Source organism: Antedon mediterranea, chromosome 6, assembly GCF_964355755.1.
Source record: "Antedon mediterranea chromosome 6, ecAntMedi1.1, whole genome shotgun sequence".
Taxonomy (NCBI): Eukaryota; Metazoa; Echinodermata; class Crinoidea; order Comatulida; family Antedonidae; genus Antedon; species Antedon mediterranea.
Window position 1 is genome coordinate 23,139,961 of NC_092675.1, and position 25,367 is coordinate 23,165,327.

At 33.1% G+C, this 25,367-nt stretch overlaps 1 protein-coding gene across 1 annotated transcript in view; it reads right to left on the reverse strand.

The window, feature by feature from the left end:
• The window catches only part of LOC140051568 (DNA-directed RNA polymerase III subunit RPC1-like), a 29,080-nt gene extending 4,158 nt beyond the window's left edge, over positions 1 to 24,922 (reverse strand). Inside the window, exons 1-34 of the mRNA XM_072096822.1 lie at positions 24,800 to 24,922; positions 21,904 to 22,036; positions 20,629 to 20,778; positions 19,837 to 19,996; positions 19,250 to 19,404; positions 17,899 to 17,952; positions 17,385 to 17,506; positions 17,000 to 17,099; positions 15,912 to 15,989; positions 15,321 to 15,458; positions 15,056 to 15,103; positions 14,780 to 14,883; positions 14,596 to 14,641; positions 14,074 to 14,169; positions 13,675 to 13,815; positions 13,404 to 13,473; positions 12,787 to 12,914; positions 12,430 to 12,565; positions 11,779 to 11,943; positions 11,403 to 11,487; positions 11,037 to 11,124; positions 8,939 to 9,050; positions 8,433 to 8,546; positions 7,999 to 8,094; positions 7,749 to 7,810; positions 7,395 to 7,550; positions 6,838 to 6,959; positions 6,625 to 6,707; positions 6,303 to 6,496; positions 5,592 to 5,738; positions 4,685 to 4,771; positions 3,999 to 4,064; positions 2,504 to 2,620; positions 613 to 797 (exon numbers count right to left, since the gene is read on the reverse strand). Of these exons, the coding sequence (XP_071952923.1) occupies positions 613 to 797; positions 2,504 to 2,620; positions 3,999 to 4,064; positions 4,685 to 4,771; positions 5,592 to 5,738; positions 6,303 to 6,496; positions 6,625 to 6,707; positions 6,838 to 6,959; positions 7,395 to 7,550; positions 7,749 to 7,810; positions 7,999 to 8,094; positions 8,433 to 8,546; positions 8,939 to 9,050; positions 11,037 to 11,124; positions 11,403 to 11,487; positions 11,779 to 11,943; positions 12,430 to 12,565; positions 12,787 to 12,914; positions 13,404 to 13,473; positions 13,675 to 13,815; positions 14,074 to 14,169; positions 14,596 to 14,641; positions 14,780 to 14,883; positions 15,056 to 15,103; positions 15,321 to 15,458; positions 15,912 to 15,989; positions 17,000 to 17,099; positions 17,385 to 17,506; positions 17,899 to 17,952; positions 19,250 to 19,404; positions 19,837 to 19,996; positions 20,629 to 20,778; positions 21,904 to 22,036; positions 24,800 to 24,840 (3,779 nt within the window). The 5' untranslated portion in view covers positions 24,841 to 24,922. The remainder of the gene's footprint in view (positions 1 to 612; positions 798 to 2,503; positions 2,621 to 3,998; positions 4,065 to 4,684; positions 4,772 to 5,591; positions 5,739 to 6,302; positions 6,497 to 6,624; positions 6,708 to 6,837; positions 6,960 to 7,394; positions 7,551 to 7,748; positions 7,811 to 7,998; positions 8,095 to 8,432; positions 8,547 to 8,938; positions 9,051 to 11,036; positions 11,125 to 11,402; positions 11,488 to 11,778; positions 11,944 to 12,429; positions 12,566 to 12,786; positions 12,915 to 13,403; positions 13,474 to 13,674; positions 13,816 to 14,073; positions 14,170 to 14,595; positions 14,642 to 14,779; positions 14,884 to 15,055; positions 15,104 to 15,320; positions 15,459 to 15,911; positions 15,990 to 16,999; positions 17,100 to 17,384; positions 17,507 to 17,898; positions 17,953 to 19,249; positions 19,405 to 19,836; positions 19,997 to 20,628; positions 20,779 to 21,903; positions 22,037 to 24,799) is intronic.
• Positions 24,923 to 25,367: the final 445 nt, after the last annotated feature.

The window sequence follows — 25,367 nt, forward strand, 5'->3', positions numbered from 1 at the left end:
TATTTGAATAAAGGCCTAAATAACTTATTTTGTTACTGTCAGCTTCCCCTTATTCACTCCTCCCCAACCCCACTCTCTTCATCTAAAAATTTAATTTTTTTAAATTTATTAATGTGACTATGCACAATTTTGCATTGGTTAAGATACATTTTAATAATGACCAAATATGCTAATCCAATAGTCTTATCAAAAACACAGTCAGTGCTCATAAACTTTAGATCATGTGTCATCGTACGGAAATAGCAAATTCTGCGTACAACATATATAGCAAATATTCACCAGTACCCTACTTTTTCACCATGTGCAGCTTTACTAAAGACACCTGGTCTAACGTTTGGTATTCATTATTTAAGTTTTTAGTTGTTCCTTCAAAGTTGATTTTCCTTTGTTATCACTCTTAAGCCTATGAAGCACTTTCTGTCATGTCAGGTGTAGCTAATTATCCAGGTAAATTGGTTTCAAGGGCCAATTATTGCAAAGTTTGTTGGTTCGGTCACCGACTTATTCAGGTCAGACATAACATACACAAAACACTTAGCATTGACAAACAGATCAATACAAATCTATTTAAAGACAGTTTCATAGTCATGTCATTGCAGAAACAATACTCACCTTGCTGCTTCAATACCTAATGTTTTCTCCATCTCATATGTATTATTGGAATAACATTTTGTTCCATAAACACCTCTTGTTCCAATAACTGCTCGAAGATTGTCGCCCTCTACAAGTAGTTTGTATTCTTGTTTCCCTCCTTTCTCGTCAACATGAATTACAGCCCGAGAAACCGCTGGAATACCCTACCCAATTGAGATAAATTAGGAAAATATATAGTATAAATTAAAATGTTTTTAAGCTCAAGATTTAGAAATGAACAGTGATGAGGATAAGGTGACTGTGTTGTACATTGTCAAATAAAAAAGACACGTTTCTTTAAAGTGGAGCTCCACCCAGAAAATTACTATTTTTCATACATTTCAACTATTATTTAAAAATATCATCCCTCATACTTCATATTTTTTTGAAATTTTTTTCAATGAGTACGATTTTCTTGAAAATCACGCCTTTTTGAGTTTTGGGGGGATACCTTGTAATTTCCTATTCTTTTACATGCAAAAGGGGGGTATATTTGAATAATCCTAAAAAATTTATTTCTTCACTAAAAAAAAAATTTAAAAAGTCTTTTTATGTAATTTTTCCAGATCTTTCTATTTCTTGTATTTTTATCGCGTATACATTGCGCAATTTTGCGTAAATAGACACTTTCCCCCGTTCGGGTCCAATTGGGTTTTTTATTTTGCTAGGGAGTCTGATCACGTGACAATTTTCACAATCACACTACTGCAGAGCTGGCGATCTGTTATTTTGTCGCGATGTTATTTTTGACGGGCGAAAAGTATATTGAAACATTCTGAATGTGACCCTATCATGTTTCACAGTGTAATAATGTGATTATGAGACTATTACTAAAATGTCAAATTTAACGAGATTTGAGAAAGACGTGGCTATATATTCAATAAAGCTAGGCCTAGGCCTACTAGAGTGTAGGTATGTACCGATGCTGTTTGGCCTCTAGCTAGGCTGACAGCAGTGAAGTTTGTTCTGTTGACACCCAACTTCGGCCTACCCATGGGCCATGATAGGGTGCCTGAAAAGTTGCTTTTCAGTCAGGCCTAAGCTTCCACATCGGTCATCGCTTTACTACTCTTGTTCTGTATAGGATTTTGTGTTTCACAATTCTTGTGAATGTGCGAGAAAACCCAGGAACGATAAATGGGGCGAAACGACCAAGCATTTTCAAACCCATGAATGCCATAGGCTTAGACAAAAATTCAAGGCTAGCTAGGCTGAGCAGAGACGGCTTAGCTAGGCCTAGCTTAAAGTTAATAAGCAATCTGATAAGATTAATTATGCTGTTGTTGTACATTGCAAATCATGAGGTTATACATGTAAATTATACTGACATTTTTATCGGAAATATTACTTAGGCCTAAACAAATCGTATTAATTGTGTGTATAAAATTTATTCCCCATTTTTCGACACATAATTTACCAAAGGGGAGACAGTTCACCGGCGACTAAAACGCGTCAGTCGCTAAGTATAACGCGTTTCGCGACGTATTGTAAACTAATAACCCCTAAGTTACTGAAAAAGTGTAATGTATTAAAAAACACTATTTTCTAACCGATTTTTTAGAAATGGGTTTTTGAAAAATATTTCCGTGTTTTCTCTGTTTTTTTTATGTAATCACTTTCAATTAAACATACTTAAACATAATATAAGCTGAGAAAGTCTGAGTGTAGCTCCACTTTAAGTAAATGCGTGTCCTCAATATTAAAACAATGAAATTTTTTTTTAAACAGCCAATCAAAAAATGAGAATTTGTTTAGCCATGTATACTACAAGGAAACTACAATCAGAGTGAATTTATTCCTAGCAAAGAATGTTCTTTTCAGATCCAAGGTTTTAAAATAATTAGTGGCATAATGTAATTGACATTCTCACCTGTATCACTATGTTTTGTAGGGACTTTTTGAGTGACTGTAATGTGTAGTACATTGAACTTTTTGCTGACTCATGTGGCTCTACTGTCAACATACTTTCACTCAAAATCTCAACATCCTAAACATTTAAACAAAATAATTATACAGTTACTTTTAACTCAGAATCTATCTACATATTTGGAATTAGTGAAATACAGTATAAAGTTCAATAAAACTTTGATTATAGGTGTTAAAAGAATCCATTGCATCTTTGAGAAAGATTAAAGAGTTTATCCGCATACTCTGTTTCTTCTCAGTTTTAAACTGTTAAATAGTTGGCAGAAAATCTTAAAATGCGCCTACAACATATCTGGTCAGCGTTAGGTGTAGTCCAAAATTGCTCTGAATGATGTCACAAATCCTAAAGTGGATTAGTTGAAAGTGATATGTCCAACAGTGGACAGATAGACCAAGCAACAATAATTATTAAATAATTTTAACTTTTATGACTATTTCATTTGATTTATATTAATCATATTTAGCAGGAATTAACTTTTTTTTAAAGTCTTTACTTATGATGATTAGGTCATTATGGGGAAATACAAAAATACTTTTGACCTTGATCAATAAATCTGTTAGATCAGGAGTATAAAAATGAGTGAAATACTGTAAAACAGTTAGTCTAGTTTTAGATAGAGAAATAAATTATATATAAATGATGTCAACCAACAAATAAATGTTATGTTGAAATGAGATAGAGAAGACTGAACTCGGCTAGATTGTGCAATGGTCAAGGGTGATGAGATATCTAAATTTATCTGTACAACATTTCATTATTTGTTGTATTTTCATATATTGGTTTTCTTGAAAACAGTTACAATTTTGTAGTTACAATATACATTTTTCAATATATTATAGTGTTGGTAACTATGACTATGATTTACCTTTATCTTTTCATGTTGTTTTTTCTTGATATTAAGTGTTATAAATATTTAAAAAATATATATTTTTAAATAAAATGTTTTATATACCCTTTAATGTACTATTCACATAAAGTGAAATCTTAGAAAGAAAGTGTTTAATGATTCCAGCATTATCTGATTCAAAATAGAAACATGTTGCTACAATAAGTTTGTTATTAAACTTTAAGAATTATAATACTTTATAATTTAATTAGTTAATATAGTTATATATCACGATTGTTTAATTCATTTTGTATTAATCATATTTAACCGGCATTAACAATAAATTCAATAAAAATAAGAAAATAAATTGTTTTATAGTTTTGTTTACTTTTAAAAAAGTAATCTTATTATCATTATGTCATTTTAGGGACAACCAGGGTATTATTTCAACCTTATAATTAAATATCTGTAAATAACAGGGTTCAGAGATATGTGTTAATGGTCTATGAACATCAATATCAATTACTTGATTTCATGGGAATTTGTTAGCTTATGTCTCTTAGAAGTCACATGTTATGTCAACCGATTCAAATTACAATAATGATCACTGACCGCAAATTTAACCTTAAGTCTTGCTCCACAAATATCAGCTCTAATCTTCTCTGGCCAAACTTCAAGCTTAAAGTACAAATTGTTAAATTAAAAATAAAACAACATTGAGTAAATTTCTATACACTTTTTGTAAATACTGCACCTAATTCGCTGTAATATATCCAGTTTTTGCCAGTAAAATAGGAACATTCTTGAAATTCAGTATTGCATGCGGTTCCCATGTATCAAAGACCATAACCCAAACTTACATACAAATACTGACAATATTAATACATGAGATGCTGTATTACCAAATATTGTCATCATGGAAATATATCAATTAAGAATCAGGTAAATACTGTACAGTATACAAAAATCTTGGGTTTTTTTGCCTCTTTCATTTTGTATATAACTGAATCATCTTTTTATACATTATGATTTACTGTATTATATCTCTAAAAAAAAAAAAAATATATATTTATTTATAAAATATCAGAAATTATAATGTTTTTTACTCAAATATGAATGAAAGAAATAAATGTTTATTTGAATTTGAATTTGAATGCACTGGTTTTTTTCTTGTACAGTATGTAGTTGATTCAAGGTACAAGATATTTTTATCGCACGAATGGAAAAATACACACTTTACATTGCTAAACAAGTAATAAAAATTGATACAGAGGTTTAGAACAAACACGAATGTTTACCTTCAAAAGCTTGATTCTTTCCAAATCCAACTTGATAAGAATAAAACATCTGTCGCACAGTACCAGTTCCTCTAAGTATTCAGTTACCTTAAAGAAATGCAAAATATTACTCACAATCAAATTTGTAAAAAATGTCAACTCTCTTCGAATTTGGGACCTTGTTGATATAAACAAATTGGTTTTTTGAAGAGTTTCCAGTTTTCAGAGAAAAATTAGAAAAGTTAACTGTAAAATAATTTGGAAAGACAATTTATTAGTACTTGTATCATAAAAAAGCAAAGATGAAATTAGAGGGATCAGTAAACTTTAAGACTAATTCCGAGATCTATGCATTTTATGATTTCACACATCATACTAAGTATTTTATGTAGAATTTTCACAACGCACATAAATTATATTGTTTTCCAATTCCTCTATATGTTTAGTTTTTACGAAAAACAATGATTTTCGTTTTGTCATCTATGGTTAACGGATCTGTGTGACCCCTTAATTTTATTTTTAATCTATTTGAAAATACAAGTTATAGACTGATTCAGGATTAAATCAATTCTAAAAGAACAGTAAAATATAAGAAAATTAATGAAAAAAGGAGTAATACAGAATTCATATATGTAAAAATGTTACTTATGAACTGTAACGACATTTACAAGTTAAATAATACGATTTTATGTAATATTAGATAATATGAATGTGAATAAAAGTGGTGTTTGCGCCACAAAAGAGAAAAAAAAAGAAGTTTTCAATTAAATTCAATTTATTTCAGATTTCACTCACATATAAACAGTACAGAAAAAAAGATATGTTAACACACATGCTTGGTATGAGAACGAAGTAATCTTAATCACTTTACTTTAGAAATTCAATTAACCATAGGAAATGATAATATAATTCTTTGCAAAAAACATACCTCTCCTAACTTTGTCTTTTCAATTCGACCTTTGACACGACGTGCAAATTCTGGGTCTTTATTGTCTTCTAATTGTGCTGTTATGATAGGTGTGCTTATGTTTTTGGAAGCATTGATGATCTCCTTGATACGTGGCACACCCAGGGTGATATGTACATACATGTTAAGAATCATTTGCATTAGAAACAACTTATAGGACTGGTCATTCTGGTATCGAATATTTTGAAGTATCATACAAATTGAATAAATTTAAATTAACAATTCTATTTTGCAAAAAAATCACATAAAAGCATATTATTATGTGGTTATCTGGCTTAATTGAGTTAACCTTTTTTAATACCCTAGTTTCCTTTCTAAAATTGATAATTTTCAATTTTCATTGTTTTTAATCAATTTAACTGAACATTTATGATGATTATGAAAAGAATACAACAATAATAAAGATGAATAAAATCTATTTAATATGAATAAATACAAGAAATCAATTCAATTAAAATTTTGTAGTAGGCAAACATCTACGTGCCATACAATTTGTTTCATGAACTACCTAACTACCAAGGTTTGTAAAAATATCACTCTATATCAAAGGAAGGCAAGTGGATCTAAAGACACGTTCTTAGTTAGTGTAATTTACAAAAGTTCTTCTTAATATTTAAAAAAAAAAAAATAATTAATAACAATTAGTTATTCCGGTATTTCATTTGGTAAAAGGATATTCATTGATGCTACACCAGCAAAATGAAAGGTCTTCAAAGTCATCTGTGTTCCTGGTTCACCAATGCTCTGTGCTGCCACTGCTCCCACAGCTGTTCCTGGTTCCATCTTAGAACGAAGATGTTTCAATCGACACATGTCAAAGAACTCTTTGAGCTGTGTAGTTGTCACTCGCTCTAACTGATACAAAACTTTGAAAAAAAGCATATAATTTATAATAGAACTTAATTCAATGGTTTTCTTTGGAAACATTAAATAAAAAACAAAACACTCAAATTGTAAAATTATACATCCATTTTTAGGGCACCAACACACTTACTGTTTGCTTCTGTTTGGTCTTCACTTAGTCCATAAGCAAGCCTACATTTTCGCAGTTTTTTGCACATTTCTTCTACATATTCCCTAAAATTGAATGTGAATAAATAAGCACAAAGTTTTAGTTTAACTAAACTACACATCCACCCTTCCATCATAAAAACACAATTGTTTTTAAACATCATCATAACTGCCATCATCTATTATTTAATCTTACTTTAGCTCTTTTTTGAAGATGGTACTACAGCTAGACAACTCTGGCGTTTGTAGAATCTCATTAGAGATATTTTTAATCGATTCACATGTCAAAGGCTTTTCGTCTTTACATGGATACTTAGCCTAAAAACAGAACATAACACATTAAAACATAATAAATCTCATATACAGGTACAGTGTTGTTCTGCAGCATCACTTTTAACACTTTTTTTTCTCACTTTTTTAGCCTTATGACACTCATTTTGCTTCACCACTGTCTGGTAATATTAAAGTTTGGGTTATAGTAAATGTGGTTGCAACGGTTTATATTTTTCAATAAACAATAGAAATTTAACCTGGAACTATCCTTTAAAACAGATAATATACAAGTAATGAGAATTTCTATGAGTGTAACAGTACAAATAATTTTTTGAGGTGAAAGATAAAAAGTTATATTTTCACAAACAACAATGAATTTGATATGATGAAAAAATTGCACTTTTGATGAAGTGTTCATTGGAGTATTTTATTGAATATCATGTGACACATAATCTTCCAATCAGGTGTTTGTGAATATACCTTTATGTGGGATAAGACTCTAGATAGATCTACAGGTTTATCTTTTCCTTCCATAACTGCAGGATCAAGATTATCTTCTCCATAAATAAATTGAATGATATCACCCATCGAATTACGAACAGTTAAATCATAGTGCCCACACAGATCTTCTAGTGACTACAGTATTTAGAAAGCATGAGTATAAATGGATTAAAAACATGATTTATGAAAATACTAAGACTTCCTCTGGCATAAATACTTTCTACTTTTTTCTAATGAGACTTAAGATTTTGTTCTACTTTCATCAATTATTATAATCATTACTCATTGCTAACACATGTAGGATCACCAGTGGTATATGCATGCCATGTTTACCTTGACAAGTCGCCTTTGCATATATCCAGTCTCAGCAGTTTTTACTGCTGTATCAACCAATCCTGTGTTTGTAAAAAAAGATATTTAGTATTTGTCAGTTATTGCAGGGGATACATTGATACATACAGTAGCTTGTTTCGATTAATATTATTTTGTAGTCAAAATAGCATAAAATATATATATATATATATAAACATGTTTACATTTTATTTATAACTTTTTTTCTATTACAAAACAATAAATTGCATACCTTCTCGCCCAGCCATAGTATGGAAGAAAAATTCAGTAGGGGTAAGACCAGAATAAAAACTGTTCTTAACAAATCCTTTAGCTGCTGGAATTTTGGCTAAAAGAATAAAACAAATTGTTAAATAATACTTTAGTGAATGGATGTAGAATGTTTTGAAGAAGATGTTACATGCAATCTTAAAATGGATTCTTTATCTTGTTTTGATAAACCACTAACCTCTGGCATTCATCAACCTTCTTAACAACTATTAGATATTAATACCTGCATGTGGTGGAGGTAATTAATAGATTGCTTTGGAATATACTATGATGAAATTCACACATGCTTGAGAGTTGGCAGACATATTATTTTTACTTTAATGTTGTTGGTGATACCTTTGCGTACAATTTTGCTCAAAAAAAGAGCAAAGCCTATAAATGAAGTATTAGACTTACAATGTCTTTTAAAGTGAGGAAGAGCACGGTCTTCAAAGCCATTTGGAATTCGTTTACCACTGATAGCTTGTTGGCCAACACATGCGATCATCTGTGATATGTTGATAAATGATCCTATGAAAAATATAAGAAAAGAAATGCCCTTGGTTAAACAAATGTTAAATGATGTCATTTTAAAGTCATGATATTTATGGGCTAATTTATTGGTATTTACTAATATCATTAAGATTTCTAAGTAAAAACACACTATAGTACCAACTTTGTTTATCTATCTACTAAACTGTGGCAGGACCAATACTCGACTAATTCAAGCTGACGTACCTTTAATTTCTCTCTAACCATTCAGCTATGTTTTTTATACCAACTTTGTTTTCATCAGCCAAATATTTGTTAATGCGATTTTTCTAATCACAATTATATAACCGAGAGTTCATCATGAATTTACTGTTTAGATGGTGTCTATTACTCTGAATCTTGTATTTAAATTGAGAATTATATTTCCTTACCTTTTGATCCACAGACAGCCATGTTGAGGGGACTATTGCTTTTGTCTAGTTCCTTGAGGCATGATTTGCCAGCATGATCACGAATCACAGAGAGTTCTTTCAGTATGATTGCCTGAAAAAAGTAATTTGAAAATATTATGTGCTAGACAATAGCCAGCCAAAGTGTAAGTGCAAAAAGTTGTGTACTCCCTGGAAGGGGCCGGGCGTCATTATTCAAGTACTCAGCCCGGGACTGGTGCTACGGGTCAAGCTGAGAAACAAAGTGATGGTCTTTAACAATGACAAACTCGAGCCTTGTCACGACCGGCAGGTCTCCGGGTGGTTAACTAACTATAACTTATCTCTTACAGATTCGGATACCACTGACGCTGTCGACACGCCGGACACACTTTACTGTTCCTGTCAGAAACCCTGGGCTGGATCATTTATGATTCAGTGCGATTATTGCAACATTTGGTATCACAGCTCCTGCATGTATTTCACCACTGGATGCCCTGAACATTGACTGGTACAAATGCACAAAATGTAGGGACTGAGCAGTTTTATCACAACTGACAGTCTGGCATCATTGGCTAATGGTTTTTATTGCTTTTTATCTCTGTAGGTTGATTTTGGCGCCACCGATATACGGCTGCTGCCAAGATGGAGGTGACCCCCGACCAAGCCTTAGAGTCAGAGCCGTCCACCTCAGCTGAACCTGTCCGGCGACCAAGAAAGAGTAAGCCCATTTCCCGGGTGTGGCAATGAATTCATGCATACCATCAGGAGGCACGTGTGGGGCCAACACACTCCACCCTGTTTTCAGTACCCGTCGACCGAACAGAAAACGAGGATCAAACTGCGGCCATTACAGAAATGGGCCAATGAGATTCTGGGCGGGCCCGATGCCACCCTGACGACCTGGTATCTCGTCTAAATGAGGAGAAGGCTGTTGGACCTAAGAAAGGGAGATGATGAACAAACTCCAGGCAGCAATAGGGGGTGAAGCGACGGAGGGGTTTTGTATTGTGCCAATCAACCAGCTGGCGGCTTTGCTTCTGGTGGCCATGGCCAACTGTATGGACCTCACTAAAATGAGTCAACTGGTCGCAGAGGCTGAGGCCACCATACCCGGACCGGCCACCTGAACATCGTCAACAGTGTTACATGCTCCTTCCAAGAGAAGACATCAGTCTCCATCTTCACGACAGGGAGTCAAGAAGACGACGTACAACAAGCCCAGAGCCTTTGACTCTCACTTTCATCTCGATCGGCTGCACTCCCATCTGAAGTTATTCAAACTTGCAACCAGTTGGTCCAAGGACCAAAGAAGTAGAGTTGAGTGGGAGTCTCGCCATTTTCTGCGATTCTCCCTTTTATTAGACGGTAGAGCTCCGACAAGACGGATTTGAGGTGGGGATCGTGGTGCACCCCAAGAAGGATGTGACGCCAGGCCAGCTCTCCCGTCTGAAGACCTTTGTGTGTTCCGGCGCAACCCAGAGGGCTTGGGGAGATGGCCTGCTGTCAACTGGTTTCGCCAGGAGGAGATGCTGCGCTGTCTCCTGATGCAAGGCTTTTCTGACCGGGATCACCTGGTGATTTGTCTGCATCTGAGGGGCAGCCGGCTTCACACGGGCAGCTAAGAATTTCAACAGTGAGAAAAAGAAAGCGTGTTGACACATATACGACACAGATGCTCGTCGTCTGCTCATCGAATCTGACAGGCCATACTTTGCTCTGCCTAGGCCAATGAGTGGGTGCGTCTCATCTGGTATACTTGACCGCAGCAATAGTCGGGAGGATCCTGGACCAAGACGCAGAGCAAGTCCTAGACTTGACTCGGAAGAACGGCCGGGATCTTTTCCTCATGTCCTGAGGCCCGAGCTAACACGCGGCTCCAGAGAAATCTTTTATTTGTTTTGGACTATTCTTTTTCGTAAGGGAATTATTTACTTTTACGTTACGTACTTGTTTTTAACCCAAGTTTATATCTGTTCAGTTTTTCAGCACATGACACTGGACTCAGTCCTTATAAAACAGGGGGGAAGTGTAGTGAATAATGGTTGAGCCTCCCAGCGTAACACAAGGTCATGTGAGCTGTATGTTATGAAAAATTTACCTCAAGAGTTTGTTCAGGAGAGCAACCCGGTTGACTCTGCAGCTTACCTGCCTCTAACTCACGGATGTATTCATGGCATTTGGAATATCTGTAAATCCAAAATATTAGTGAAACTCAACACATCATTGCTACAGTCATACAATTTTAAAACATAGGCATCTATAATTATCATATGAATATTATATGTCGTTCCTTCTACATGATTACCAACAAAGATTTTGACTATTTGACTTTCAGGGCAAGGGTCTGTCTTTCTACTATACTAGTTTACCACACAAGATACAGTGCTCCACATGCCATCAGGCTTGGAAATACTGTAAGACCTACAACAAGTTGTATCAAAAATTTAAATTCCAATATCCTTACCCATCCTGTAGAAGGTTCCTCTTAGCAGTAAGAAGCCCTTCGCCTGGAGTAACATCACCAATACCAATCGAAAACCCTCTATTTGCTAAAACAAAACAAGTTCCAACTATTCAAATCCTCTAAAATTTAACATAAGTGGTCATATTTGATATTATCTTGATCGAGCGATATCTGTTTTATTATTGATGATGATATTGCATGGTAATTGCTTTCTTCAATGGTAGCTAGTGCAATGATGTCTGAAATTAATACACCTGTTACATGTTTATTTATTGACTTATTTCAAGTAATACGAAAACAGACGAAAAGGGAGAAAGATCTTCAGAATGTAAATAATATATATGGGGTAAAAAAATATACATAAATATGAACTTACACAAGAAAACTGGACAGAGTCTTGCGAGGCGAGCCATAGCATCTGCCGCTGCTTTTTCACCGACGTCTCGTAAAAGGATGTAAAATATATTAGTCTTTGATCCTGAGCCTAAGGTTACCTTGTCCATTGCACCGCAAAGCAGCTCGCTGTTATAAATAACTACAACTAAAACAAAAGATACATACATTTAAACATACAAACTTTCAGTGGCACCATCATTTAGATAACATGTTATTTCTACTAATTATGCACAACTGATCAACGATGATGTTGGAATGAATATGCTACAATATGAAACATGAACACAACTAACTAGGGTTCTCAGTTCTGTCTGTATAATCTGATATGAACTTTGACATAAACTTTCAAAGACCAGCTCCTTGAGCAGAAATCATCCATAGGTGTTCATAATGAAGGGGTATGCCAGACGTTTTTCCCTACTCGAATGTAGATTTTCCTTTATGCTAACTACATCTCAGTCAGTCATTAGCTTGGAGTTTATAGACCACTGAGCTTGTGCTGATGGCTAGAGTTAAAGGTAAACCAATTAAATACATTTCTACTAAATACAAGAACCAAGTGCAATGTTTTCCTAAAGAAAACTTCCATTATATACGAAGGTAAAGATCAAATGAAGTATGTAAGACTTACATGAATCATTAATACACAAGTCCTCTCCTTGACTATAGTTCTTTCCCTTGGCTCGTAAATTGGCTTTTATTGGCGACTGTTTACTTGGTCGAAGTATTAGACTGAAGATTTGTTTTCCTGTCCACAACATTGCCGGCTGAAAATATGTAAATACATGCATAATTGTGTAATAAACTTTAAAAATTGCTTATCAAGAAGTATTTGAAGTAACTGCAAACCACAGCAATGTGCATTACTAACATTTCAAAAAATTATTTCAAAATCTGCATACTAAAGATCTAAAGTTGCAATAACTTATTGCGACTACTAGTTTGGTATTTAGTAAGTACACTAATTAGCAGTGTATATAATTCATACCTTAATAATAGCAGGGGGAGGTAGTTCAATTCTTAGATCTATATCTGACCGAGATAAAATAGCTGCAGCCAATTGGCAAGCTTTGGCTCTGTCAAAAAATGTATCTTTCTGAGTAAGAAGGTAGCCACCTGAAAAAAATGTATGTTTATTGTTATTTATGTTTGTTTCACATTTTAAATAGCATAATTATTATTACAGCCTAATGATATGGATATCGTAAGAGGTTGAGAGCTTATATTATTAGACAAGGTGCTCTGGATATCGTAAGAGGTTTAGAGCTTATATTATTAGACAAGGTGCTCTCATTGCCGTTATCCTTCGGATGAGATGTGAAGCCATTGGTCCAGTATACATTAAATATTTGCATGGTAAACTATTCAAAAAATTAGATCATCACTTGGTCATGGTCCTGTACTGGTCCTTGTGGACTAACATGAAGTATATATCAATTAAAATATTTAAGAAAAAAATATTTAATAAAAAGCACAATCTAACATTTATTACGAGACTTAAGCTGAACTGCTTTATTAGCCAGAAACGAGATTGATTAAAAGCTATTTTCCCCCAAACTATTTCATGTTATTTTAACCTTCTTCAAACTGATATATGACACTGACCTGTAATGAAATCCTGAATGGCAGCAATCAATGGCTCCCCATTTCTTGGTGTAACCAAGTTGCTTTTTACCTGATAAATAAAGCAACATTATATTAACACAATACAACATAAAAAAGAAAATAAATATTACTTAAAGGTATTTTTCCGACCAAATAGAAAACATGAAAAAAAATGTATGAATGTATTTTTGGGAAGTCGAGGAATCAATTTAGCAGTACTACAAATCTAATCTTCGTTGAGATGGTGGTTGAACAAGAATTGGCAAATTACCCCCATAAGCGTCAAGGCTTCAGCTTTTGCTTCTTCTGTCTGTGGCAAATGCATGTTCATTTCATCTCCATCAAAATCAGCATTATATGGTGTACACACACATTCATTGAAGCGGAATGTTCTGTGAGGCATCACACGTGCCTACAAATTTAACAAATTTTAATATCAATTGGTCAGATGTTTTGTCCTACACTTTATACTAAGTATATTTGAGGAGGGACTCGAACCTACAACCTCCAGATCACTAGCTTGGCGTTCATACCTCTAGACCACCGAGGTTGTGCTGATGGCTAGGGGTTAGAATCGAGCTCAAGTAAGCAAAATATTATTAATCAATAAATATGTTATTGGCTTCTGGAAAATATTAGAATTGAAAAGTTTCATAAAGAGTGTACTTACATAATGAGCCATGATACTCAGTTTGTGTAAAGAAGGTTGTCGATTAAACAGTACAATATCACCATCCATTAGATGGCGCTCTACAATGTCACCAAACTAAAACAGCAATAAAACAAATGATAGTTCATTATAGTGACAATAGAATATTTCATTTTTAAAATCTTCAGGACACAAAAAAGTCTCCACTGAATAGGTATTGGTCACAATGTTGAATTATTATACCTCCCCTTTTGTTTGGTAAGAAAATCTCCCCTTAGTAGGTGTCCCAAGAGAGAGGTTTCACAGTATTTGCCAAGATTGAGGACTGACGTACCCGATTGTGCAAGGAAAACAATACTTTTGTCAAATTTCCTAAGGTCCATATTCTCCACAACCTACTTACACAATCGCGTCACGTACCATATAAATTAAGATCAGTCAATGAATTTTCAATAAAATTGATCAAATTTTAAATCATAAAACTACTTGCTATTATTTCACTATATAACTGTCATTTCAGATCAATCAACAACAAAATAATACCTTCAACTCCTGAGCAATCTTTTGCCTGTTGCCATATTTAAGGAACCTAAAAAAAATATAAACATTTTTTCAATCCATATATTTATTATTTGTTCTTTATTTGGAATTACCCATGTTTCAGTTTGTCTGAAAATATTCATTTGGATCTTCTAGTATATATATCATGTTTTAATATGAAGCTCACTTTTTGACATTGGTGAACCGTTGTTGGATGAAATTGGCTCCAGGGTGTGTATCAACTCCATTGGACACCAGTTTCCGCATCAATTGCATATTGTATTTAGTAACCTGATGAAATTGAAGTACATACTATATATATTTTAAACAAAGTGAATGATGTGGTCATCCATAATAATTTAAACCAAAACAATTCTTTAATTTTATCAAATATATAATAATCAGGAAAATATTTGAATGAATTTTTTGTTTAGTTTGCATAAAAAAAACAACAGATACTAACCCTCTCTGGGTAGGTTAAGATCTTTGCGACATGCACAGGAACAGCAACCTAAAAACGAAATTAACATAGAGAAGATAACTACAGAAAGCACCTGTGGTTTATTTCAATCACTGATGAAGTATTGGAAAGCAAACATTTTTGGTTTGAGAATCAACTTTTATTATTAACATTAGAAAATGGTACCAGTCCAGGAGCAATCTCTAATGCTATACTACTGTATAATGACACATTGTTAGTCTATAATAACCTAATCATGAATTTATACCTCATCAATACGAAGATTTGGATCCGGAGAAATGACAGTTCGACTTGAGAAATCCACACGTTTTCCTGATAGATTACCACGAAAACGTCCTTGTTTGCCCTTTAACCTTTGACAAAAGCCTCGTGTAGGTTTCTTGGGCTGAGAAACAGAAAAGTACTAAATATTAGTATTATATTATTGCATACAAATTATGAATGTTATTACGATACAAATAATTTTGAAAGATGAAAGGTTATATTTTCAAGAGGCTTTCACAAAATTATTTGTACCATTGCACGAATATATACAACATTCATTATTTGTTATATAACATAACGAAACGCTAGGCCAAGGCCTAAACCATTCGAGAAGGCAGCTGTAGATAAATTTTACACAGCATGAAACTACAGGTTGACTTCTGAACAGCTTAGTTTTGTGTCACATGTTCCGGTTGCTCATTGTGTAACAAAAATAACTTGCATTATACAGTAACAAAATTGCACTCTCGATGACGTATGGGTTCAATAGAGTATCATGTGACCCACCATCCTCCAATCAAATGAATCATTGGGATTACCTTCTCATAGGTAATCTTACAAATGTAACTAATACCTGCATGTTTAGTGGAATCCCTGTCGTCTCACTACTTATATAGAGAGCACACTGAAGCTGAAGGAAATCCCAGTCTTCCTACAATGAAAATGATCATAAAACTATAATAACTTATATTATTAGTATATTTATTTTATCAGATTATCTAGAATTTTTCTTAACATTACATGAATTATCGAGTGATGTTACACTCCTATACTAATTCTTAAAAACGTTCTGTTAAAAATTAAAGTATTATGGAAATTGAATTATTCTAGTATCAGTATACAGTAATATAAAATACAATTATTAGGCTATAACTGACAATAATCATGTGTAATATTAGATATGAAATATTGAACTTGGTGAACCGGTGGTAGAATATCATGTGTGTTTTATATATTAATCTATGCTTACCCTCATCATCATCATATCATAATAATATATTATAGAGAGGTTTCACAGGCTTACAAAAATTAATGTTAAAGATGTATTGTCCCCCAAAAACATGAAAAATAAAGATTAACAAAATCAGACTGAATATATTATTTTGTAGTTTTAATAATGTTAATCACTTCCGTAGAAAAAAAACGGACAAATTTAATGTTTTCACTTATAAAATGACAAAATAAATGGAAAAATTGGCTGGCAGCGAATTTGACTATTTTTGCTATAGGTTTTTTGGGGAAATACATTTTTTTTTCGATCCCAGTTTTGTGGTTTTAGGTTATTTTTTTTTCAGGGGAACAATACATCTTAAATAAGATACACCTTTCTGATGCCTGTTTCATATTTGTCCATTTGTTATTGTTGTATCAGTTTTAAAAGCCACATTCATACAAATAGTTTTAGTATATTTATCTATTATTATATATCTATTTATCACCTTTTCCTTTGATATGAATCAAGAACGGATATATGAAAATAAATTCTTTATTGAAAGTTATTATAGTAATAAATAGTAAAAGTTCTCATTTGAATAAGTAGTTAAAGTAGTTAAATTTTCTGTCAATTGTTGATCCTCTATATCTAATTAAGTAAAAAACCAAATTTTAAACGAAAAAGTATTGTGATATATTCATAATGTTTCTATCTCCCTTGTAACATACCATAATCATAGCCATCTTTGCTCCAGCCTGTCTGTGTTTCTTTATCACATCATTTAGAAAAATTATCTCAGTTAACTTAACAGTTAAATCATCCTCATTCCTATTAACAAAAATGGAATTCAATAGTTATATTATAAGATTTAATGCAAATTAAACATGTACAGTGAACTTTCCAAAAACTGTTATATTCAATCACATAACTTCTTTTCATTCTTTTGATTTCCAGATATTTCAAGTAATCTTCATTTTTCCCATTATTTCTTTTTTTTTTACTTGTATAAAATAAATTTTGCAGTTAATTAGTAGAGTAATATAATAAAATCTTTATGAAACATTTCAATCTTTGAAAACTTTTGTATTGAATCACCAAATCCAAAATACTTACGTTCCAGATTTAAGATCAGTTATAACGGATGGCCGAATGCAGATAGGAGGTACCAAAAGCCTAGTAAGTATTAGGTCTTGGGGTCGAGAATTTCCACTGTCCATTACCAATAGAGGGATATCCTAAATAAAAATTTGTGAGTAAGGTAAATTGAGTGTTTAATCTTATTTTAAAAAGTTATGGAAAATACTTCAGTGCAGCATACATGAATTACTTGTATAACTTTATTAACTGTGCACAATTTGCTGTGTGTGTTGTTTTTATATGAGTTTGTGACAGTTGCTGTATGTGAACTAGTACACCGGGGTAAATATATTACACATTTAGGACACCTTTATTATAGGTTAAATGCAATCAATTTACTTTATTGAAAGTCCAAACATGAAGTAAACAACTATGTCAAGTTTTACAGATAAAATATTGACACAGTGCATTTCTGACCTAAATCATATACTTAATATTATTTTTATCTAAACCATTAGCCACACAATGTAATTAAAATGATAACATTTACCTCATCTGAAATATGCTTGAAAAGGTTTAATACAGCCAGTGGGTGCAACGATTCCTATACAAAAATTAATAATTAAAAAATCTGATATGAGTATTAAAACAAACATAAGAAATGTTGATAATTATCAAAATGTGATTAATGTGTGCATTGAATTTGATAACATTTGACAACCATTGTTGTCAAATGAGGGGACTTGCCAGAGTAATATCATTACTTCATATAGATAGAAAGACAACACAAGATAAGAGTAGTAAACAAGACATTTTTCTATTTTGCCCTAAAGATGAACTTTCCTCCAAAAACATGAAGGTTAATAAAATCTGACCTTGATTTTACTTATATAAAGACAAACCAAACACGTAAATTTAATAAAAAATCCATTTTCTGACAGACAATTTGTTTGCTTTAAATTACAGCTTTTTTTCGGGTACTTATATTTTATTCTATTTTTGGTCGAGGTGAATAACTATTTTGTGACATTATTGTCATATCAAAAAAATTAATAGTACAAAGAATAAGAAATATATCTATAATTCTTATACTGTATGTCTCATTTCTTAAGTTTGACTAGTATACATGTATACAAAAGTTAAACAAAGAAAACAAAATGACATAAAGACACAAGATAGATTTAGTGGAGTAAGGTTTGCTGTCGCCGTATAGTTCCAAAGAAAATGAAGTATGGTAAAGAATGTCTAAAGTAGGTATGAAACATTCTCAACCACGTGAGGTGGTTTCCCGATTAATTGTACGATCAAAACGGTACTGGGTATGATCAACTAGCGTTCGTGTTCCCACCTAATCATCCATTCATAGAAGTACTGATGAAGATATCAATCTGTGGCGACAATAGAATGGACCAGAGACCTGGCTATCTTCGACTTTTAAATAATAGAAAGTTTAGAAAAATGTTTTTGTTAGACTAGAAATGTACGTTGTATGTATATAGAAAAATGGTTGTAGTTTTCAAAATTACGTTGTATAAGTTGCGATGTGAAAAACTGTTATTTGATCGTTAGTGGTCGTGTACATAAAGCAAAAATATAAATATAATAAAATAAAAATCGTTAGTAAAACTTTTAAAAAGAGTAAAGATATAAGGAAGAAAAGCAAAGAGATCATGGAGCGGCTGTACCAGAATAAAAAATTTAGGCGATCTTGTCAAAGGTCAAGCGCCTTCAGCCTGCCACGTTTCGATATTCAATATTGAACTTGACCTGACGTGGTTCCACAATATCTTTATATGAAAATGGTAGAATTGATAGAAAACATAGAGAATGGTGTACGGCAAAACTATAATAGTGTTTATTTGCCACACAATCATAACAATTATTGTTAACAGGTATTATACCTGAGCTTTGTTCAGTAAACCATCAATTTCTTTGTTGTTTTCAGATGCAATGTTAAACTGAGAGTGGAACTCGGATACAACAGGGTCAACTTTCTTTTTGGAACTCTTGTACTTTTCATGAACAATTTTTAGCATTGCACACTTTTTGACAGGACCTGGAATAGTAACGTTGTTGTAATAAGTCTTATTAAAGGATTCTGTATATTAAAATGTATACATGTGCAAAAGTTTTCTCTGGCCACTAGACCGAATCTGGGCTTAGTGTGAACATTGCCTTAAGCCTTGTCTACAGTATCAAACTTTATGTCCATGCTCATAATATGGACATGATGATGTCATATCACTACCATATTTAAGCTTATCACTACCATATTTAAGCATATCTGTATCACTACCATATTTAAGTGTATCACTACCATATTTAAGCATATCACTACCATATTTAGGCACATGACACTTTTTTGTCAAACTAGATTGATAGTGTAGACAGAGCTTTATACCGTGGCTAGGTGTCAGAGTATTGATAATATTGAAGCACTGGATCTAGGAAATAGTTATTCAATCAAGTAAAAACCATGACTCCATACCATTTGCCATATCACAGTAAGGGCAAATCTTAAGTTTTTTGCTCTTTTCACTGATCTTTTTTTTCAAACCACGCTTCTGAAGATACGTCAATTCAGAGCGCTGAAGCATATCCAAGAATGTCTTTCTGTCGTGTGCTAGCAACAGGACTCTACTACAATTCTGCAAGAAAGAAGACACATAAAATCTCAGTTAGGTTTTAAAACTGGAGATACTAATACTTAAGGTAAACTTTATCTTAGATATCTCAATATATTGATAATCAAACTGGACATTTTCTCAAAACCAAATAATTTGAAAAATCAATCTGATCTTGCTGACTCAAACTTTTTACTTATTAAGATGTTTTTTGAAAGACTATTGACAAACATATTGGGCAGTGATATATATGTAGAATGTATACAGCTTGTAATGTAAGAAGTGCTGTACATGAAGCATTAATAATAATAATTATTTATATGGTCACCACTTAATATCAACCAGGTGAGAATAGACTAAAGCCCAAAGAGATTAGATAAGGCCTTTCCCTTACCTAAATGTATACTTATAATTGTTAACTCAATCACGTCATATCACTATCATATTTGATATTGTAGACAGAGCTTTAAGCCTTGTACTACACTATCAAACTTTATGTGACAAAAAATGTGATGTGACCATATATGATGTCATATCACTACCATATTTTGAAATATTACTATACCACATTTGGGAATACCATATCTGGGCACATCACACTTTTTTGTCAAAATAGTGTAAACCTAGCTTTAGAGTACTATATTATCAATGTTTACCTTACAAATTACTTGAAGAATTGATAATATAGAGCGAAAGAATCCAATATGGAAGACAGGGAGCTCAAGGTCAATGTAACCATAGTGACCAATGCAATCGGCCAGTGGTTTCATACATGTTAAACAATCATTTTTCTTCTCACTTGTTCCCTATAAAAAATAATATAATTGACTGTAAAATACAAGAACACTTTCACTTTCAAATACCATTCAGTGTGCAAAATGAGTGTACAGTATAGTGGAAAGGCAAGAGGACTCAAGGAGGATGCTGACAATTTACCAAACACATATTCTTACGACCATAGTTTTAAGTACTTCATAATATTAATAAAATGCAATTTTTTTATTCAAATTATTATATTGTTCCGGAAACCTCCAGACACTAAAGTTATGTTAATCTACAGACTATTAAATAATGCATTTGACCAGTATAGTGTTTTTCATAAATCTCCTTAATTTATCTATGTGATTTTATTTATTCTAGTGCCTATTGATTGACGATTGGTTAGGTTATCTACGTTACAAATATTAAATCATCAGGCATTTTGAGTAAAACGGGCTGACCAGTTGTGATACATCACTAACTTCCCACCTGAAAGTAGACGTCTGCCATATTTCGACATACATGTCAGATGTATTGTCCCCCAAAACATAAAAAATGAAGATTAATTAAATCATACTTTGAATAGGCCGTTTTGTAGTTTTAACAAAGTTAATCACTTCCGCAGAAAAAAAATCCCGAAAAAATAATGTTTAATGACAACATAAACAGTTAAATTCAACCAAAAACCCATTGGCTGGCAGCCAATTTGACTATTTTTTGCTTTAAATTACAGTTTTTTCAGGTAAATCATCTTTTTTCCCGTTCCAATTGTTGGTCAAAGTGAATAACTATTATATGACATTAAAATGACATATTCAAAAAAAAATTGTAAACAACAAAAATGTTCAGGGGGAAAATACATCTTTAACTAAGCAGCCCATGTTTATTTTGTAACATTGTAGGTCAGTGATTTTTCGGCAAGAAAGATGGAACGTTTGATCTAATACTGATGCATACCCTTGTGTTCATTTGTCCATGGTACAACAGTGCTCTGCAATTTCTATTTTTTTTACACAAAGATTTGCTCATTTTTATATTACAAATTTATATTAATCACTGGCAAGCATCAAATAATGATATGATAAACGCGGACTCATATAACCTATATCTGTATTATTTTTTATTATTTATTACAACAGGTACTAAATATCTAAATATGTCTGTTTAATTACCATTCTATGATCAAGTACACCATATTGAACAGGAGTGTGAGACTCCTGTTGGTACAGTCCTTTACTCACAACATGAATATGAGCTTGTTGTCTCATTTGAGCCGCTGACATTATACCAAAGCATACTTGGCTTCTATAATGATATAAAATAAAAAGTATTTAATTAACTAGTAGTGTATTGTTAGCTATGATACTAGAATCTGAGGACGAAATAAAATGATAAGATACAGGCCTAGGTGTGCTACAAATTGCATTCCTCAATACATTCAGGGATGCTGTAGGTGTGCTGTTTGTATTTTGGTGTGTAGAAGTTTACCAAATTTAAGCATGTTGTAAATCACACTCCTCAAGGGCAGTTTAGGAGTGTGTTAGGTGAGTGATCGCACTTGCTCGCCTTAAAAGACAAGGCCTGAAGATATAATTACTGTAATTAAACTAACTGGTAGTATTACTAGTAGTAGTAGTAGCCTAGTATTAGCATATATTTGTTCACCACTGCTTCATGTACTGGGTGACAATGGTTGCCGTTCTGTGATAGTCATCTTATGCACTTGTCAATTGTATGATCCACTATAAGACCCCCGGGAGAGGTGCGTCATGTACAAATAATTACTGACGCAGTGGTGTGTCAAAAAACCTAGATGGTACGTCACATCAATGAACAAGGTGTGTCAATGTCCATCACTTTACCCCCCACCATATCATAAAAAACATGGTCACAGTGCGTCAAAATGGGTGCGTCATGGCATAGAGATATTATAGTTCACTATAATATCTCTATGGTCATGGTCACCTAAAATTAAGTCACATTTTTGACGCACGAGTGCGTCATGGTATTCAAAGGTATGACGCACATTGGACAAATGACGCACCGCTCCCGGGGGTCGTATAGTGGGTCATACAATTGACAAGTGCATAAACACAGCACATGTGTATCTAAAAAGGCATAGATCGCCCTTGTCTCATTTGTTCATGACAATACAACAATGTATACCTAATAAAAATACATTCTATTTTTCAATCTTTTTGGAGTAGTAGCTCAGCTAGGTACATTGTCTGGCATTGTAGTATAGTGACGTGTAAACCTACATTTGATCTATTTTAGTTATTAAATTTTGTTGTATTTACTATTAGTAAGTATTACGGTATCACAGTGAGTATAATTCTGCTCAGAAACACAGGAATAAAAACTGTATACAAATGTTTTAAAAAGTGTTGGGGCATTCTTCAGTAGAAGTTATGGTCATTTAAACATTATTTAATATAAAGGCAAAATCGGCCACAATTTTAGCCTAGACATATAGGCCTAAGCATATGTGTGTTAACATTTATAATTTGCAATTTGCAATGTTTAGAATTAGATGTATTGTATTAGACAGGCCTATATTAAATTTAACTTTAAATTATTTATTTAAATGCAAAGAAATTAGCCTAGGCCTACACTACAGCAAGAGAACAAGACAGGAAAAAGAATTGGCCAAAGAATTCAGCTATCCATGGAGTTCAGTATCTGGCCTTCTAAAAGGCCTAGCCGGAAATTCATGATATACAATACAATTGACAATACTTAATAAATAGCCTGCCTGGCGGGTGTCACGAAACCTAAGACCACGGAAGCTAAGACCCCTAAGACCTAAGATCACGAAAGCTAAGACCCAAGACCTAAGATTACAAATATTTATCTTTCGCACCTGCCTTGTATTTTAACTCCCAACATTTATTCTGAATACCACACCTTAGAATTGGCACTTTCATGAAAAAGAATCACATAAAAAGTAACAAATACATTTTTAAATTGATGATTTTACAGACGTTTTTCTCGCACACAAAATGACTAGCCTACAGTACAGTAGGCCTACCCCATGTTCAATGTTTTTGTTTCTACTGTATGGAACGTCAAAAGAGCAAAAATTATATAGAGGGCTGAAAACTCTGTGGAGTCCATCTACAGTGTGGATGGAACAATGTAAAATTAAAATTGTAATGATAATAGTATAATCATGCAAGTACGAAGAAATAAATACTGGCAAATAAATTTTAATTTAAAAATCATGATAAGTTTTTTTGTTTCTTTTTCTTATTATTGTTGCTCTTTTGGCGCTCCATAGAAACAAAAACATTGAGCATGGGGAGCTCGAGGAGTTACAGTATACAAAGAAACACGTCTGTTAAATCATCAATTTAAAGAATTTATTTATTTGTTTTTATGTTTCTCCTTCTGAAAGTACTTATAAGTCCTAATTTTAAAGTGTGGTATTTAGGATAAAGTTAATCAACAAATTTGGAGTCAAAATACAAGAAAGGCAGGTGCGTAAGAAAAACATCCTCTGAACCAACACAATGGAGTAAATATATACCAACAAACAACCCATCAAGTTTGTTTGTTGTAAAGAAAAAATATACATTTACTCAACGGGCGAAAATAATGCGAGTTTAATCTATGTTTTGCAGTAGTATTAAATTATATTTATGGTAATATTTTAATGAAACCTACTGTGTTTAAAATTATGTATGGATAAACAAGTATTGTTTTTAAGCTGTAGTATATCTTAGAATTTGTAATCTTAGGTCTTGAGTCTTAGCTTTCGTGATCTTAGGTCTTAAGGGGTCTTAGCTTTCGTGGTCTTAGTTAGGTTTCGTGACACCCCCTGCCTGGCCTACTGCTGGCTAGTTAGAGAGGCGAGCCTATCTAGGTCTAGGACCAGGTAGGCCTAGCTAGTAGCTAATAATTAGTAGTACTAAGTAGCTAGGCCTAGGTAGCCTAGCTAGGCTAGTACTAGGCTAGGCTAGGCCTACTATCTACTGTACTAGTCCCCTAACTAGCTAGCTAGAGGGTAGGCCGCCTGGCCGGGCCTTGCTGGGCAGCCTGGGCATACCTAGGCCTAGCCAAACTTACATTTTTTTAGCCACGTCGGTTTCTCTAAACTGTTCCTTCATTATTACAACAATGCCGTAGAAAATTAAGAATTTATAAATTAAATGATATTTGCTAGGCTACCACGCAGTAGGCCTATCTAGGAGGGAGGAGGCCTAAATCAAGAATATCAACATGGAGAAGCATGTGCGACGTGCGTATTGAATGAGCGATTGTGTAGCTATGGAACGCCATTACCGTCATTTATTTTCATAGTGGCCATCTATGCCTAAATGTTGTCTCAGGTAAACTAATAAAACATATCAGTATCAGTATATAATAAAATAATATAAATAAATCCAAAGGCAAATAACTGAAAAAATGACAATTCTGTGCGTATCAGTGGCTGGATCTCAATGGAGATACAAAAAAAAAGCGGAAAGCTAAATCAAAACGATAAAGTAAAACAGCCAGAAAAGTTAGCAGAGCTTTCCGGCAACACTAGCCCTTCATCATTGCAAAATAATAATATATATATATTTTTTTGTACCACACAAAGATATATTATTTGAGAACATTTGCGAAAATTATGTCTAATATGTCCGTTAAA